The sequence below is a fragment of the Haliotis rubra genome, unplaced genomic scaffold (assembly GCF_003918875.1).
Source record: "Haliotis rubra isolate DU_JTF1 unplaced genomic scaffold, ASM391887v1 Scf297, whole genome shotgun sequence".
NCBI lineage: Eukaryota > Metazoa > Mollusca > Gastropoda > Lepetellida > Haliotidae > Haliotis > Haliotis rubra.
The window spans coordinates 797,173-816,443 of record NW_025766965.1 but is presented as its reverse complement, the minus strand read 5'-3'; the positions used below and the strand labels follow the sequence as shown (position 1 = coordinate 816,443).

The following is a 19,271-nucleotide window of genomic DNA, read 5'->3' as shown; positions in this document are numbered from 1 at the left end:
GCCCAAACATAGAAGACTAGCAACAGTAATACATATTAGATATACAGTATGTCATATAATCTAGAGGACAGGTACATGATGCAGATACAGTGATGTCTGATCCTACAGCTTGAAGCTCAAAGGCCCAAACATAGAAGACTAGCAACAGTAATACATATTAGATATACAGTATGTCATATAATCTAGAGGACAGGTACATGATGCAGATACAGTGATGTCTGATCCTACAGCTTGAAGCTCAAAGGCCCAAACATAGAAGACTAGCAACAGTAATACATATTAGATATACAGTATGTCATATAATCTAGAGGACAGGTACATGATGCAGATACAGTGATGTCTGATCCTACAGCTAGAAGCTCAAAGGCCCAAACATAGAAGACGAACAACAGTAATACATATTAGATATACAGTATGTCATATAATCTAGAGGACAGGTACATGATGAGATACAGTGATGTCTGATCCTACAGCTATAAAGGCAAACATAGAAGACGAGCAACAGTAATATATTAAATCAATTCCATAGAAACAGGTACATGATGAGATACAGTATTTGAATGTCAAACATATATATTAGATAGTTTGGTCCTGTGAATGTGATGCAAACAACCCTGGATCAACCAGCCTCAAGACATTTAAAAAGGTGCCATTGACTTGGGTATTGCATTACAAGGTAGGAATATGTTGTGAATGAAATACTACCTGGTTGTGTTGTTGGTCCCGTCACCTTGACTTTGTGTCAGTCTCCAGGAGCCTGACTGCAGTGGTTGAACAGATCCAGAACAATGCCAAGGACCTTGGGGAGCTGCAGTTCAAGGTGGACAGCTGGCACCGTCAGGGGCTGGATGACAGGGAGATCTCACTCAAGTCCAAGGACGAACAACTCAGGAGTAAGTCTGTTTGGATGTAATTGCCAGTATTCTTCAGTAACCTGGTATCTTTCCATGTTTCCTGAAACAGTAATGGCCAGTAATGGCTCATGTTTGCTGAGGTTATTTTAAACATTGAACTATGCTGCAGATGAATCTATCCTATCATTTTCAACAGATCCTTTCTGAGATTATTTCAAACAATGACATATATGCTCCTTAAATGAAGGATTTTCCCATCTATTTTGGTGTATTTCTGCATATTGAAATCAACCATGTCAACAGATTTAAACTGAAGACAACTTCCTAGGCCATGGATTCATGCATTTGACTGTTCATCAATCCAAATACAGTTTTTGTGAACTTATTGGGGAGGTGTATTCTTTCTCATAGTAGAACAGCAGACCTGTATTGAGACGTGTTTGATAATAGTTTTGCAGGAGCGTCTCACTCGCCAGGAGGCAGACAATGAGAATGAGAGGAAGAGATTGGAAGATCTCATCGCCAGGATGGAGTCACAGCTCCGCGATCAGACTAGGATGCTGGATGAGGTAAGTGATTGGCTCTGCCACTTGTATATAGGATCTGAGACTGTCACTCAAGGTTCACTCTTATTGGAAGAAGTCAGTTTAAATCTTAGACAGTTGCCATGTATTGATCATGTTTACAGAACTAATATATAGTGAACATGCAAGACACAGATACTCACATCTGTGGGCATACGGTAGATTTTACCGTGGCATGTTCAGTTTGAGCCCGGATTGGTGCCAGGTTAGAAATGGTCTTCAGCAACTCATGCTTGTCATAAGAGGTGGCTAAGAAGATTTAGTTGTCAGACCCACTGGCATGGTTGGTGTATGTCATCGTCTCACAGTTGTGTAGATCGATGCTCATGACGTCAGTCACCTGATTGTATGCTCCAGTCTTGGTTGTTACAAGCTGCAGTCATCATACACGGAATGTAACTGAGTGTGACATTAAACAACCAAGTTTGTAATGAAGAAGTGTGACTTTGTTATAAATATCACTGTCCATGAGTGTCCATGGGCTATGTTAGTAACAGGCAATGCAGGAACAAATCACAAGAATAAATAAGGATGAGAAATGAAGTATCCCATGATTACAAATTTATCCTTTGCAGTTTGATTATGCTGTACCTAGAGTTCCTTACCACTCTTAGTAGTGTAAGTTTGAATAACTTAATCACTGTGCTCTTGACCCTTGCCTCCTATAGGAACGGTGGAAGGTCAAACAGGACCATGGTCGTCTGGATGCTCAGCAGAAGTCCCTGGAGGAGGAGCGAAGGGTGTGGGTGGAGCAGCAGGCCCGGGAGAGGGACATGATAGAGAGAACCAGGGTGAGGCAGATGTTCTGTTGTAGAAAGGGGATGGTGGAGCAGGCTGTGTCAGGGTGAGGCAGATATCCTATCGGGTAGAGAGATAGGGTGAGGCAGATCTTGTGTCAAGTTGAGGGCCAGGGTGAGGCTGACCTTGTGTCAGGTAGAGGGATAGGGTGAGGCAGATATTGTGCCAAGTAGAGGGCCAGGGTGAGGCTGACCTTGTGTCAGGAAGAGAGCCAGGGTGAGGCTGACCTTGTGTCAGGTAGAGGGCCAGGGTGAGGCTAGCCTTTCGTCAGGTAGAGAACCAGGGTGAGGCAGACGTTCTGTTGTGGAAGGGGATGGTGAAACAGACTCAGGGTGAGGCAGATATCCTGTCAGGTAGAGGGCCACGGTGAGACAGACCATGTGTCAGGTAGAGGGCCAGGGTGAGGCTGATCTTGCGTAAGGTAGAGGGCCAGGGTGAGGCAGATCTTGTGTCAAGTAGAAAACCAGGGTGAGGCAGACATTTGTTGTAGAAGGGGATGGTGAATCAGATTGTGTCAGGATGAGGCAGATATCCTGTCAGGTAGAGGGCCAGGGTGAGGCTGACCTTGTGTCAGGTAGAGAGGGCCAGGGTAAAGCAGACCTTGTATCAGGTAGAGAGCCAGGGTGACGCTGACCTTGTGTCAGGTAGAAAACCAGGGTGAGGCAGATCTTGTGTCAGGTAGAGAGAGCCAGGGTGAGGCAGATCTTTGTGTCAAGTAGAAAATCAGGGTGGATGAGGCAGACATCCTGTCAGGTAGAAGGGCCAGATGAGGAGCTGCCTTGTATCAGGTAGAGGGCCAGGGTGAGGCAGACCTAGTGTCATGTAGAGGGCCAGGGTGAGGCTGACCTTGTGTCAGGTAGAGAGGGCCAGGGTGAGGCTGCCTTGTGTCAGGTAGAGGGCCAGGGTGAGGCAGACCTAGTGTCATGTAGAGGGCCAGGGTGAGGCTGACCTTGTGTCAGGTAGAGAGGGCCAGGGTGAGGCTGCCTTGTGTCAGGTAGAGGGCCAGGGTGAGGCAGACCTAGTGTCATGTAGAGGGCCAGGGTGAGGCTGACCTTGTGTCAGGTAGAGAGGGCCAGGGTGAGGCTGCCTTGTGTCAGGTAGAGGGCCAGGGTGAGGCAGACCTTGTGTCAGGTAGAGGGCCAGGGTGAGGCTGACCTTGTGTCAGGTAGAGAGCATCAGGGTGAGGCTGCCTTGTGTCAGGTAGAGAGGATCAGGGTGAGGCTGCCTTGTGTCAGGTAGAGAGGGCCAGGGTGAGGCAGACCTTGTCTCAGTCAGGGTGAGGCAGACTTTCTGTTGGAAGATGCCGTTTACTATGATAATCAGTAGATATTTTGTATGAAGACACAACATGGTTTGGGCAGTTTGTGTTGTATAATCTAGCAATCAATGAACACACTGAAGGTGACTGCTCAATGTGTTGTGTCAGGTCACTTTATATAAAATCCCTGTGTGAATATAGACAAATCTATGATGTAGAAAACATATTTCCTAATTCCATGACAGTCTGCCTTCCTGGAGGAACAGAGGTCATCTATGAACCAAATCAATGAGGAGAGGCGGGCTCTGGCTGAGGAGAGGACCAAGTTTAACATTGATCAGAAGATGATGAGAGAGAGGATGAACAGTGACTCCATCAAAGCTGCTCAGGTCAGAGAAATACCATGCTAATATTTCTCATTTCCCACCATAAATCTGTGTATTCATGTTGCTGTTGTTATCCATGGGATTTTCATTATCAAGAACAGGATAGCAAGTGTTTAGCATTTTTATGTTACATCACCTGTTATGTTTTCTAGGCTGAGGCTGAGTATGACGTCTTGGTGAAGTCCATAGCAGAGGAGCGGTCCAAGTCATCTCAGAGATTACAGGAACTGCACAGAGAAGAAGACAGAATGGATGCAGAACGAACACGGCTGGAGAGAGAGAAGGCTAAGATTGATGCAGAGAAGGACAGACTGTCTGACCTGGCCATACAGGTGAAACAGAAGTCTGCAGAAGTCGACTCCATGAGCGAGGTAAGACTGGTTGGATGGTTTCATTCTGAAAATTTTAGCAATAATAATAAGTCATCTTCTACAGCGCACAGTCTCCAAACACCAAGTGATTGCTCGTGGCGCTTAATCAGAATCTGATTATTATTACCGTGGATAACCAAAGCTGCTAGAAGGTTACAGTCACATGACTTTATCCAACCGGGTACCCATTTTCTGCTGGGTGAACAGAGGCAATTTTGAACAAACTCACTTGCCAATGGTGAGACCACATGTATCACATGTGCTTCGTTGTGGGGCAGGACTGAAGTCCTAGAAACACTCAGTAGTCAAGCTGCCAAACACGGTCACCCATCCAAGGACTGTCTGAGCTCGACGTTGCTTAACTTCAACTGATTCGTGACCTGAGCTCTGTGCACAGGACCACACGCCACCACTTAATCTTAAGGCGGATGAGAATGTTGTTCCATACTTAAAGCTTTATGTGATAGCTTGTGTTTTAACAGAATTCTTTTCATAACTAATAGAATTTGAAACTAAAGACCTGCCCATGCTTTCAGCTGGCATCACGCTCTCATCGAGATGGCGAGAAGTCGCTGTTGGAGGCGAGACAGATAGAGTCCCAACACAACCAGCGTCTGGAGGAGATACATAAACAGCACCAGAACATTAGGAACATGGAGGAACACATCTCTGAGGTAGTGCACGAAGCCAGACACTGCAAGAGGCTAGGAGTTGTACCCAGTTACCCATGCTTGTACAGATAGCTGATGAGGATAGCTGGGTGTGACAGTGCATAACCTGGCTGTATAGTCAAGTGGCATTTAGCAGCCGCAGCATCAGACAAGACACGGTCGATATTTGGATTAATATTATCTTTGGTCATCTTTATTGTGCTGCTTCATCACTTGTGACCCCCTTGAGTAAAAGTAGAACGTTTTTTCAGTGGAACTAATATCTGCCCCACCTGCTCCCTCATCAAGTTTTTTAACAGTCATGGTCAGAGAATTTATTGGGTTTGTATTTATGATTGGATATGTTGTAGGAGAATCAATGGTATCAAATATATACATTTTCAGGAGAAATTGCGACTAGCTAAGGAGAAGAAAGATGTGGAAAACCTGAAGAACTCCTCCCTGTGTACGAACTGTCGGACCCCACTGAGACCTGGGGACTCCAACATTGTTCCAGCACACAGTACGTGGAAACTCTCATCTCAAATATACTGAAACCCTGGTAATCTGGAATCATTCAGACTGAAGTTGTTGAGACTGACATACTAACAAATTATGATTTTAAAGTATTGTCTCTTTGCATACATTCTCTGCAGTACCTGTACAGAAGGTGTGTGTTCTGGATTAACAGGGTCTGCACTATCAAGGTTTCACTATACATCCTTAGCTTAAAAGAATTACTTCAGCTGGTGACAGTCTAAATATCCCACTGAAATCTTTAAAAAATGACAGTTGTAGCCAAACTGGGCTGATGTTTTGGGCAAAGACTGATTTCCTCTCCTATGGGATCATAATTTTTATGGGTCATAATGTCTGCCCTGATTGGTTGCATAACTAACGTTTCCTTTAGCTACAAGATATATTATGTTGCTGTCCTCACTCTTCTGTGTGTGTTGTTTCAGTGCCCATGACGACGGCAGGACCGATGTCGCCTGTCAATGGTATGCGAACTCCAATGCATGCTGGGAACATGATATATCATGGTAATTCTAGTATGAATTTGTCCTTCAACGCCATTGAGTCCATAACATCATCGATAGCAGCAGACCGATCAGTGCGACTGTGGAAGATTGAAGCCTTGAAGGTGAGTTAGTGAGGGGTTTTTTATTGACACAATGACACACTGTGACACAACTATGTAGTGCCTGTTTTTACTAAGCCTCATATTGTAATGGTGGTGCTAACTGTATTTGCCCAAAGTTGACCTCCAAAACTGCCATGATTGGTTTTCTCAACTACACACTTTTGACATTTTGCTTGAGATTTCTTGGATGTTATATCTTCAGTGCACCCTTGCAGAATATTCCCTCACTTGATCACATTGATTTCATCACTTGCATCAACTTAAGTGACCTATTTAAGGTGAAGGTCCCTAGAGGTCACATGAAACATGGCTCTAATGTCAAGATGTTTTGTATTAATTTTGTGCAAAATCAAAGCAGTTTCCGATCAGTTATGATTTCTTGTTGTGTCAGATGCCAAGATTTCTTTGAAGGTCATTCACTAATGAATGACTCCTGAAATAGTTTCCTTCATTCAGAAAGTACTTTCAGTATGGTTGTATGTTGTATATTTGTAACACTGTTCAACAAGTAATAATCTTTATGTCCTTATGAAGGTCACTGTAACAAGAAACTTTATTGTGAAAACATTGAAAAGTTGGTTTTAATTAATTACCAATGACATAAATCATCATTTTTACTTATCCTGACTCATGACCTTTTTGCTTATCTCCCTTTCCCTTGCCAATGGTAGTGGAACACTTGAATCCCTTGAAGTTCCCGAAGCGGACGTAAAAATACACTCACCCAGGAGTTGCCTCCCTTTTGCCCTTTTCCCGCGCAAACAGTCAGGTGACCTGCCTTACTTGTCACTCTCCCTTTTTGCCCAAGCTGATGGTTGGACGAGCACTGGAGTCCCATATACGGCATTATGTCCTTTTTTATTTAGGTCCTATTCTTCAAAATTACGCTGTATATGGATTGGCTATAACTACAATGTAGTATTTGTGAAAATTGATGATACAAGAAAAACAGTAGAAAAAAGGGATACCTGTTCTACTTGAAATCACTTTAGCTGATCTGATGTCCTTGTTATAATACTCTAAAATCAACTTCCTCTTCTCTAAATCATCCATACTGAGGATCACTGAAAATGTCGTCTGCTAGCAAGTAAACAAAGGGGGCTAACTCTTCACAAACTAATGAAAAAAGGATTAATGGAGTTGTCTCTCTTGAATGAAACCAAGCACTTGATAGCTGGTCAAGGTTGTCTATACTAGAAATCCAATTAAACATATTCCTAAAATTCTCAATAATTTCTGGTCATACTATACAAAAACCTTTTTAGTTTTGAATTTAAATTCAGGAAAGTTCAAATCTTGGGCGTGTATTTTGGAAAGGTTATATAGATCAAGACAGGAGTTATGTTTGGGATGATTATGTATTGTTGGGTTGGTGCTGTTTGGGGGATTATTTTCTGGATTTAATTGTAACTGGAATAACTTCTCATTTATATTGTATATGATTTTCATTCCAGGACAAGGAGTACTTAGAAGAGGAAAGTATTTTCTTAGAGACACTGAAACATTCTCCATATCATGGCTCACAGAAGATCTGACCTCAGGTTGATCATTCAGCGAATTACTGATGAAGTAACAATGAGGGAATGATGTCTGCAGTCAGCGACTATCAGATTAGCATGAAGTGCTTGCATTTTTCATCATAATCCATCCTATAGTGTGAATCAAGTGTTGTCAGTTCATTGGAGATGAATGTATGGAACATGGCACACAGCAGTAGTTGGTGGGCCCAGAGAGACATCAGCAGATAGTGTAGACAGAAAATAGATTTGACAACAGACCCTAGATCTGAAGATTGATCTGCAGATTGATAGTAGCCATGATTATGACATAACACATTAACATACTGTATTATCATGTCATGGAGATTATGATAGTTACATAGCTAAAGTAGATGACACCTGAACTTGGAGGTCAAAATAGGAGGTCAGAATGGGAGGTCATAAGAGACCCTAGCTGGTATGCATACACTGGATTGATTGTACTACTCAACCTATGTGCTGTGAAGCCCTTGTACTGTAGCCATGTATCCGTCCTGTATCATGTATCATCATGTGGTATCCATGTATGTGGTATGTATCATGTATCACCTGTATAGTTATCATGTATCCATATCTGTCCTGTAGTAGTTATGTATCGCCTGTATGTATCATGTATCCGTCCTGTAGTAGTTATGTATCGCCTGTATGTATCATGTATCTGTCCTGTAGTAGTTATGTATCGCCTGTATGTATCATGTATCCATCCTGTACTAGTTATGTATCGCCTGTATGTATCACTGTATCCGTCCTGTAGCTGTCCTCTATGTTTAGTAACTAAAGACATAGATAGCAACAGTGATGATCATGTGCAAGAGGCAACTGGACATATCTATTAAAGGTCACATGCAACGAAAAACACAACTTTGCAGATTCTGATACCTTCGCGGTATGGACTTACCAAAACAAATCGCCAAAATGCAAATTCAACTTATAAAGTTGAAAAATAACGCCGATGAAAAAAAACGCAAATCGGAGTTCAAACGCTTTCACTAATTTTCCCCAGACTTTTCTGGGGAATACGGGTTTCAACACCTGGGCTGCGCCATAGCACGCGGCGCAGTGAAATAGGTTCGCGCAACTTGGAAGCTGGGCTGTCTGGTGAATACCGGTGAAGGCTTTGGTGTGAGCTATTTTCATAATGTTTTGTTGATATCTCACAGGCGAAGCTTTTGTATGTTATGACAGTAAATAAACTGTTTATATAATTTCATTTGTCTATTTCACCACACGCTCTTCTTACCGAGTCACTTTCTCAGTTCGATACTTAAAAGCAATGTCATTATTTAGAGTTGACACAATTTCTAACTGTGATATAGATATGTCGCTGTCACAGACAAAACTCAATGTCTTGTTTTATTGACACCTGTGTGTCTGCCTGCCTGTCTGCTAATGACAATATTCAATACACAACTGCGATCACTGACCACATGCAATTTGAACTTAACACCAATCAGGCTATACACCATAAACAAAACGCATTGATTTATGGCCCGAAGTTCGGTCTCTGTCACATTATGTAATTACACAGACATGGCAGGTGTGATACTTGAACACATGACATGTTATGATGTCTGTTGATTGCAAAATGTTATACACAAAAAATGAGCATGTATTTACAAAACCCAACTTTCTCTATATATACACACACAATGAGCCGCGAAGGCGGCATTCTGCTAATGAACCAGCCGTTACACTTGAGTGCACACCCACCCGCCTGACTGGGTTCGTATCCCGGCTGCTTCGCTTCGAGGGAGGTAAACCCAAGTACAAAATATTGCACTTTTGATTTGCGATTATACTTTATAATTTTGTTTATTTGTTTTTTCATAATCAGCAATGCATATTATATGTCATGAAGAAGTGATAATTGTGTTTTAATTATGTTTGATTTTTGGTTGCATGTGACCTTTAATGTAAGTTTCCCTTCTAAGTAAATACGAATAATGTCAGACTGGAGGTTTCAACAGATGTCACATAAATTTGCACTGATATGATGAAGATAGTGTACATTTCATGTAGTTGAAAGACTTGATATCCATGATATTTGTTGGTTTATTAGCACAACAGTTTGCAGATATAATTAAATGTCGAGTTACTTCAAATTACATATAGATCATTCATGTCAGTACAGTTTCACACTGAAGCACAACGAAGTACGCTGTAACAAACAGTGACCAGTTCTACCTTTCTCTGTTCGTGATCCTCCTTTCGTTGTCTTTCGTTGTCTTGGACCTGTGATCCCATGTGTTTCCATGCTAATCATGGCATGAAGCAGTACGTTCATGAAATATGTTGCTATTTATATTTAAAGAAATCAAGTTCACTACTAATCATCCGAAACTCAGTGTTTCCCATGATTCAACCATTGTCTGTCAGTCTGCGTTACCATATCTCTAATCTGTACACATATTTGATGAAATAATGTATGAAAATCAGGTAACCGCACATTTTGTTGCTGACATCTACTTATCATTATCTATACAAGATGTCATCTTATTCCAAGATCATTTGTATCAAACTGTTGTGTAAGATTCATCCATGAACTGTTTCTGTCATATTTCAGTTTCGGTGTTTGACTACAGACCATAGTAGTAGACACAGAAAATATTGTTTGCTGCCTGTCAAACCCATTGTGTTCCTTTCAGTGATATGTGACACAATTAAGACAATGTTGATGCAGCTCGTTAGATCTCATCTGCAGACACAATTCACTATGCAGAGTTATGTCCCTTGGGTACTAGACTTGTCAGCACCATCGCCATCTTTGCGTTTCACCAAGATGGTAAATATCTTGAGGGGTGCATAGATTCAAACACTCAAGCAGAAATCCTCAACCCTTAATTTACAAACACTGCTGTCTGACAGGTGACCAAACCATAGATAATGTCTGATGGTTAATTAGATTTGTGTGTTCAAATATTAATAACTACTATTCTAGTACATGGACAGACATGGCCACCTGTCATTTTGTCAGATACTATAGTCTGTTTGCAGTGAAAATGTACCGATGAATTTCACTTTCAACAAAAAAGTAAATCACATGAAGTGAAATTAAGATTGCGAATCCTCATGATTTTACCTTGCCAATTGAGCTTTTAAATCTCAGAATTTTATTCAACTTATGATAAAAGTTGTTTAACAAACGATCATAGTTTCATATCACTATACAAGGGGGTATGCACATTAAATGAAACCCCGAGAACAAGAAGGGTTGGTTTCTACAGTAGTCTAAGTTATCGCTCATCACGTACCACACATGCATTTGTTTCGCTGTTCCAACTACTGTATTTACCTTGTAATACAAACCAATAATAGCAATTTGAAACTATGATCGTTTCGTGTGATGAGCGATAACTTAGACTACTGTAGAAACCAACCCTTCTTGTTCTCGGGGTTTCATTTAATGTGCATACCCCCTTGTATAGCGATATGAAACTATGATCGTTTGTTAAACAACTTTTATCATAAGTTGAATAAAATTCTGAGATTTAAAAGTTCAATTGGCAAGGTAAAATCATGAGGATTCACAATCTTAATTTCACTTTATGTGATTTACTTTTTTGTTTAAAGTGAAATTCATCGGTACGTTTTCACTGCAAACAGACTATAGTGACAACTTAGAGGGACAAATTGTTTTCATCCAAAATTCAGTCTCTTGAGCTGTGAATGAGTTTGATGTGACCAATCGTGTCTGACACTGCTCCTATCAGTATTATCCGCTTATGGACTACTTTCTTAAAAAGTGGCCAAAAGCCAATATTGTGATCACATTATGCTATAAAATCAACAATGGGTTGTACATGTTGCAAGGGGTATTAATATTATCGTGACAGATGTTTGATCTGAATGTAAGGTGATGATCAAAGTGTTTTTATACATTGAGATGTATATTGCTCAACATGTTTTATTTGCCTTCCTAACTGTCTGTGATATTTTATTACCTTTACATGGAAGGAGTGTGTGTTGTGCCTTGGTGTTATCATGAGAACATGATTCCATATCATTCATTAAATAATTGTTTTACATTGTTGTAATATGTACTGTGTCATATTAATTCAAGTATTTATATCAACTTATACATGATTTTAGCATTGTTAGTATCAGCTTTGTCAATCCTAACCTATGAGGCTGACTGTATTGGGTTTTTGTGTAAAAAAATAACCCTGATGTTCTGAATGTCATGGTAAAGAGGCATATGGGAATCAGTTCATCAGTCACTCAGTGGTACTGTGATATAACCAAAGTCTTGATGATAAATAATAAATAATCTTCAGCATCAGTGAACAGGTTTTTTATAGTGAGTGAGTGAGTGAGTTTGGTTTTATGCCGCTTTTAGCACTATTCCAGTAATATCATGGTGGGGACACCAGAAATGGGCTTCACACATTGTACCCACGTGGGGACTCGAACCCGGGTCTTCAGCGTGACGAGCGAACACCTTAACCACTACGCTACCCCACCGCCCCTGTTTTAGTGTATTTATGCAAAGTTATGACTTAAACTGGAAATGCTCAGTGGTTGTATTAATTCTCTTGATTGCATCTTGGTGAGCTGATGCAGATTTCTGCTTGTGATTAGTTAAATAATTGGAATAAGCAGTTCTTTGAAGCTGTGTTATATCACAACGTTCCCTCACATCATTGCCATTGAAACAAATTTGTCAAATTTCCATGACTCATATTACAGATCAGCTTCCCTTCACAGATGTAGCAATGGAATTTAGAAGATATTCTATGTAATTTCTTAAAGTTATAAGTAAATGTGAAAATCCTGATTAAGGACACAAACAAATGAGTGAGTATGGTTTTACGTCACTAATAGCAATATTCCAGCAATATCATGGCGGGGGACACCAGAAATGGGCTTCACATCTTGTACCCATATGGAGAATCAGAACACATAACTATGGTCTTCAAGGGTACAATGTGTGAAGCCCATTTCTGCTTGCCATTATGTTGTAACCACTAGGTCTCAGTTGAAGTTAAGCAACGTCGAGCTCGACACATGGGTGACCGTGTTTGGCAACAAGACTTACAGAACATGCATAATGCTATGGTGGTTTGCCCCCACAAAAATGGGTACAATGTGTGAATAACCCATTTCTGGTGTCTCCTGCCGTGATATTGCTGGAATATTACTAGAAGATGACTTATTATGATATTACTGGAAACCATACCATCACTCATAGCTATGGTGGATATGTCATGACAAATTAACTTCTTTTTGGTATGTAAACTCCACAACACACATGCAATACAGGGAAGATGCATTTTGCCGGTATGAAAAGTTGTATTTTTGTTCAAAAGGAAATATCTGCATTAATTGGTCCAAAGGTTTGAAAATGCCCACCAAATGTTAATGAACACTCACGATGTGATTTTGTGCATGACTTGTCCTATGAATTATTATTGAGACAGGAAACAGCATACAAGGAAGGAGTCTTTTTTCCTGTACTGAAACATACATCAGCATGTCCTGTTGTAGTATCCATGGTAACACAGTAACATCACTATCTGGATAAAGCTATTGATTTCAATCAGGAAGTTTGTGTCCAACCAGTTTCCTGGTAGAAACCAATGGTTAATTTTTACCAAGCTGCAGGAGATAAATAATTTTCCTTGGGAATAACATGTGGTTAGTGTAGTCTTCCTCAGTGTACTGTTCCTCACAATCGCGATATCCTGTGAATTGTATGAAAGAGTTTCTTCTTGTCATCTGAACAGTGATGTTCCATAGAGCTTGCTTGGCAGGTGTCAAGTTGATTAAATGACACTGGTAGCACAGACACTTTCAGAAGTCGATGTGTTGAGGATGTCTTGTTCAGTATATTCAGAAGCGTTCGCTCGTCACGCTGAAGACCCAGGTTCGAATGCCCACATGTGTGAAGCCTATTTCTGGTGTCCCCTGCCGTGATATTGTTGGAATATTGCTAAAAGCGGCATAAAACCATACTTATTCACTCAGTATATTCTTAGCTTTTGCTAAGATAGGTATTTTAGAATCTGTGTGATTTATAAACTTCAAAATCTGTTCAAAAAAGAGTTCACTATGCATTCAAGTGTGTTATGGCATGGTTACAATGTACCAAGTCCCTGTGGGAAGTCCGGGTTAGAATAGCCCCCAGCAATACATGCTGCAGGACTTAGTGGATCAGGTGTGGGTTGTTGGGTGACATCCTGATGGTGTGGCTCATTAAACACCAGATAGATATCTAGCCATGAAATGTCTCAATTTAATCCTCAGTTCGAGAGTCAATCGAAGTTTTGGCTCTGAACCTTACTTTGGGTCAGATGCACTTCAAGATAGTCTTTCACTAGTACATCCCAAATTAAGGGACCGTTCATAAGTTATGGCTGGGCTGGGTTGGTGTGTGTGTGAGTGTGTGTGTGTGTGTGTGTGATGATGATTTTAAGGGTGGGGTCACCCATTTTGTTCTGGGCAGCTAGTGGGGGTTATCAATTTTGTACACACGTACTAGGGGGGATCAACAATTTTGTACATAAAAATATGTGTAAATTATGCTTAGAAATTATGGGAAGGGAAGGGGGAGGCATTGATTTTGTACATGGGATGCAGGGGTCACTTATTTTGTAAATAAAAATATTATTATTTTTATATTTATTTATTTCATTCATTTTGTGCATGCTTCTCCATAAAAATCATCATCATCCCCCTAGCCATAAAATCATCCTCATCGGTCCCTAAGCCTTGAAAAATCATTTTCCCTAAGTTTCTCTGGTATATACTTACATGAGTGTGTCCTGCCAGTAGGGACTTCCTATACATCCACATTACGTCTGATTATATGAATTCACTGATTACAGAACATTAATGATATGTATTTACTTTATTTGTAAAATTGACAGATTAATCAAGCTTCTGTGCACTCATCAAACCACGTGTTTAGACAAACCAGGTCAGTTCAGTGTTGGTTTCATACGCTGGAGGTCAAAAAGTAAGTCACACCAGCTGTACTTCTTTGACAGAAATGAAAAATAATCCGACATTTCACATCTATTGTAAAGAGCAGATTTTGAATTGTAATTTTATTTGTTTAAAATCTAGAAAGCCATCTTTAGTCAAGTTAAACAGTACACTCAATATCTTTAAACATCAGGAGTTCCGATGTGTGGGTAATCCTCACATTCTATTCCACACATATAGCAATGTACATGCACATATCTATTATCTTGTACCAGTCTGGACTTCTATGCTGGATCTGTAGTGCTTACATTAATCATACCGAGATATCATGGCATAGTTTATCATGTATTTCCTCTTCAGACATGCTCTGACTTGATGCTGACCAGTTTTGTCACCTAAATGCCAAGCGGCATCTTTTACATTGTTGAACCATGAAGATCCGGGTTAGAATTGATCTTCAGTAACCCATGCTTGTCGTAGTAGGCAACTAACAGGATCAGGTGGTCAGGCTCGCTGACTTGGTTGACACATGTCATCATATACCAATTACATAGATTGATGCAATCACTGGATTGTCTGGTCCAGACTCGATTGTTTACAGACTGCTGCCATATTGCTGGAATATTGCTGAGTGCGGTGTAAAACTAAACTCACTCACATTCTGTTGATACGACGAGGCCAGGGGATCAAACAACTGACCGCTGTCCAGACAATTGTTTTCTCAACATGACACAGCTGAGGTGGTAAAAGGGGTTGGAGTTTAAAACGTGAATATTATTATATTATTAATCCGACTAATAGGTTACTTTTGCTTCTTAGTATACATACATGTATATTGGATGTGGTACATGTGTGATCCTCCGTCCAATGCAGTATACTTGTCACTAAGTTGTCAGAAATGTTGTGATTCACATCCTGATGTGTCCTTTGGTAACATGATGTATTTGCTAGTGGTAGTCTTTATGCAGTGATGTATGCCAAGGAGGACAGTTGTTATATGTAAAAGCATATCATCTTTATAAAATGTCAAACCGTCTGTGACCTTACTGGTGCATATCTACTGGGTAATAAACATGTTTTACATGAAACAATTGTTGGTAACGTTTCTTGAGTGTGTGGGTGAGTATGGTTTTATGCCAATTTTAGCAATATTTCAGCAATATCACGGCGGGAGACACCAGAAATGGGCTTCACACATTGTGCCCATGTGGGGAATTGAACCCGGTCTTCGCACGGCATGAGCTTAACACTTTTGCCAAACTGCTTGTCAGTGAAGTTCTCATGGTCTGTTATAACTTCTACGTTTCTGTAAAAATTCCCTGTTGAAGGTAATAAAATTACTCACCTGTTGCTTGAATTAGTCTACACAGTGGCCAGGTGTATGTCTGGACGTGAACGTGACTGACTAGCATTCTGGGGTCACCTAACTGACCCATTCAAGTGACTTGGTCCCACATTTCCTCTGTCAAAGAACAACAAACCCTGTAACTGTACCAGGTCTGTGTAGTGAGTGAGTATGGTTTTACCGCTTTTAGCAATATTTCAGCAATATCATGGTGGAGGACACCAGAAATGGGCTTCAACCCGGGTCTTCAGCGTGACGAAGCAAACGCTTTAACCACTAGGCTACCCCACCGCCCCAGGTCTGTAAAATTCATTGCTTGTTCAGGGCTTGTTTCACAAACACATTATATCATGGAGTTTGTAGTATCGTTTCACAGCAGGTATGAACATAAAACAACACTCAAATATCAAGTAGATTCTTTATTAAACCAAATCACACAAAATCAACATGACTGAACACAATGAAGCCATTACCATATATTTACTACAGCTAATTATAGTCTAAATAAGGCCAGACCAATTTTATTTCTTGTTTTACAGATCTGCCGGTCGTATTTTTTCAAGAATTAGAAAAAAAACATTTTCCCCACTTAAAAAATAAAATCCTAATGTTTTTATTGGCCAAAATGTAAACTTAAAAGAAAATCTTTTTAAGGTTGTTTTTTGCCCCATACACACTTCATACTTTAAAATACTTTGAGAAGTTAGAAGGAATATTACTTGGACTGGTGATTTTATTTTTATTTTCTTTCCCTCCTGCCTTTAGGTTTTCTGAGGAAAAAAAATCCGTAAAACAAGAAATAAAATTGGTCTGGCCTAAATTAAGAATAAAGTTTTGTAAATAAATCTGTGTACAAAGTGAAAAAATAATTTCATTATACATACCACATGAGCAGGATGAAATACAATGGAAATGGCAGAAGTCATAGTTTAGATGAATGAACGTTAAAACTTTTCACATTGAAGAACCACTAATGTCTAGTATGTGGTCAGTGTATATTATAGTCTTGGTCTTGTATCATGAATGTATATAATATATTATATGAAGAGGATTTCAATGTCATAGTTTGGATAATAGGTTACAGGCAAAGCTTCACAGCTTTTTTAATAGTTGTATTATATTGACAATCTAAACCCAGCTTTAACAAAACTAAAAATATAAATCCAAAGAGATTTGAATAAATGTTCATTTACAATTTTTAATCTGTATATTTGTTAATTTGATTTCAGGAATTTACTTCACAGAACATTTAAAACGCTTTTGTCTGCCTCCTTCTCTTATACTAAAAATATCTTTGAAAGAAATATATCTGCATTTTTCTATACCATGAAGAGATCTGACAGTTTAAAAATATCTTATCCATTTGACTATTTGTATAAATCCGAGCCAATCACATTCTCAAAATGGACCAGTCAGACATGGCTGGACAATTGTTCTATAGTTATACTTTCTGGCATTTGAATAAGTCAGGTGTTAAGATAGCATTTGTATATATATATCATCTATGTACTGATCAAGGTTTGTGAACTTTGACTTTTTAGTATGATTTTAGCAATATTCCAGCTAAATCATGGCAGGGGACGCCAGAAATGGCCTTCACAAATTTGACCCATGTGGGGAATCAAGACTTGGGCTCGACGAGCGAACACTTTAACCACTAAGCTACGCCACTGTCCCCTTCTAAACTCTGTACAAGACCTGCCTATCTTGCACGACAAGTGGTGTTCATTTCACTGTGAACATTTGAAGAACATCTGCTATTTCAGTTTCAGATGATATTGGAGGAAAGAGTATAAATGGGTTCCTTTTAATAATGTTAATAATGAGCGAAGGTGACATGGTGGAACTCTGTTCAGAAAATATATTTGAAAAATATTTTGGATTGTGAAGACACAATCAGGCTTGACGTAAATGAATTTGTGAAGCCATATGTTTTTATTCCTGTTTGCTAGTAGTATTGATTAGTTCAGGATAACTAACATACTATTCTGCCTGATTATGACAATTATATAAAATCAATGAAAGCGAAATCGGTCACATATGTCACACCAGTATAGAATCATGACATGTTTGTGTCACTGTATCCCCATTATGTTACACCTGGGATTCAGTGCATGAAGATTACCGAGCTATATCTGTGGTTGTTGGTTTGTTGTTTTACGCCACACTCTGCAAAATGGCGGCGGTAAGAAGTAAAGTTCTTGAATCACTCAGATTGTGGCAAACACTGTGGGCTGTTTACCAATCCTTCTCAACATATGCCTGGGCTACTCCATAATGACCAGGGCCCTGTTCCACAAAGCAATCTTAGTGCTACCATGATCATAAGTCTGTGTTGAGGTATGGGAGCTTTGGTCACCTTACCACTAACATCACTTTGTGGAACTGGGCCCAGGCCTTCACTGTTTGCCAGGTATTCTCCTCTACCAGCCCTTTTGACTATACCAGGCCTTCTCTACCCGGCCTTCTGACATTACCAGACCTTCTCTACCAGGCCTTCTGACTTTACCAGGCCTCCTGACTTTGCGAGTCATTCTCTAACAAGCCATCTGACTTTACCAGGCCATCTCTACCAGGCCTTCTGACTTTACCAGGCCTCCTGACTTTGCCAGGCATTCTCTAACAAGCTGTCTGACTTTACCAGGCCATCTCTACCAGGCCTTCTGACTTTACCAGACCTTATCTACCAGGCCTTCTGACTTTACCAGGCCGTCTGACTACCAGACCTTCTCTGTCAGGCGGTCTGACTTTACCAGGCCGTCTGACTTCAACAGGTATACTCTAACAGGCCTTCTGACTATACCAGACCTTCTCTACAAGGCCTTCCCTGCGAGACCTTTTCTCTGTCAGGCCACACCTTCTTACCCTAGGGTAAACATGAAACTTCAAACTCATATTAAATGGTAGTTTATAAAACAACACTGTTTTTTCTCTATTGAATTTTGTGTGACCAATTCAGCAACCTTGTGATTGAAAGTATAAGAGGTGAGAAAACTCCTCTTCAACACCTGCAATCAGCTACTAGTGTTCTTCCATATCACTTTATATACACGGATGCCAATACTAAACATAACAACTCAAGTAATACAACAGAATATCAACCAACTAAACAAAAACATCAACACTGACCAAAACTGTTTCTGAAGACTGACCTTACAAGCTGTAACAAATAAGTTATACATCACACACAAACATCAGTCTCAGGCACAAGCAACTAGGAACAATCATTGAGCAAAACAAGTCGGTGAGATCTCCAATCATAACAGTGCAGTAGACTGTCTTTGAAAATAAGGCTGGCATGCCATATACTTTTCAAGCAAATGTCATCCAATGGAGAAGGCAAATTGAACAATATTTCAATATTTGTTCATTATAGTGAGTTTAATTATACCCTGCACTCAGCAATATTCCAGCTATAT

At 40.0% G+C, this 19,271-nt stretch overlaps 1 protein-coding gene and 1 long non-coding RNA gene across 2 annotated transcripts in view; one reads left to right on the top strand and one right to left on the bottom strand.

Moving 5' to 3' along the window:
* The window catches only part of LOC124282274 (fas-binding factor 1-like), a 32,532-nt gene extending 24,119 nt beyond the window's left edge, over nucleotides 1-8,413 (top strand). Inside the window, 9 exon segments of the mRNA XM_046718227.1 lie at nucleotides 754-893; nucleotides 1,305-1,423; nucleotides 2,107-2,229; nucleotides 3,740-3,883; nucleotides 4,033-4,251; nucleotides 4,788-4,925; nucleotides 5,307-5,424; nucleotides 5,864-6,045; nucleotides 7,500-8,413. Coding sequence (XP_046574183.1) covers nucleotides 754-893; nucleotides 1,305-1,423; nucleotides 2,107-2,229; nucleotides 3,740-3,883; nucleotides 4,033-4,251; nucleotides 4,788-4,925; nucleotides 5,307-5,424; nucleotides 5,864-6,045; nucleotides 7,500-7,580 — 1,264 coding nt within the window. The 3' untranslated portion in view covers nucleotides 7,581-8,413.
* An 8,641-nt stretch (nucleotides 8,414-17,054) lies between these two features.
* On the bottom strand, nucleotides 17,055-19,271 carry LOC124282273. The gene is made up of 2 exons (XR_006900114.1): nucleotides 18,579-19,271; nucleotides 17,055-18,530 (listed from the first exon to the last, which is right to left on the bottom strand). It is a non-coding gene; the product is annotated as an uncharacterized LOC124282273 (long non-coding RNA).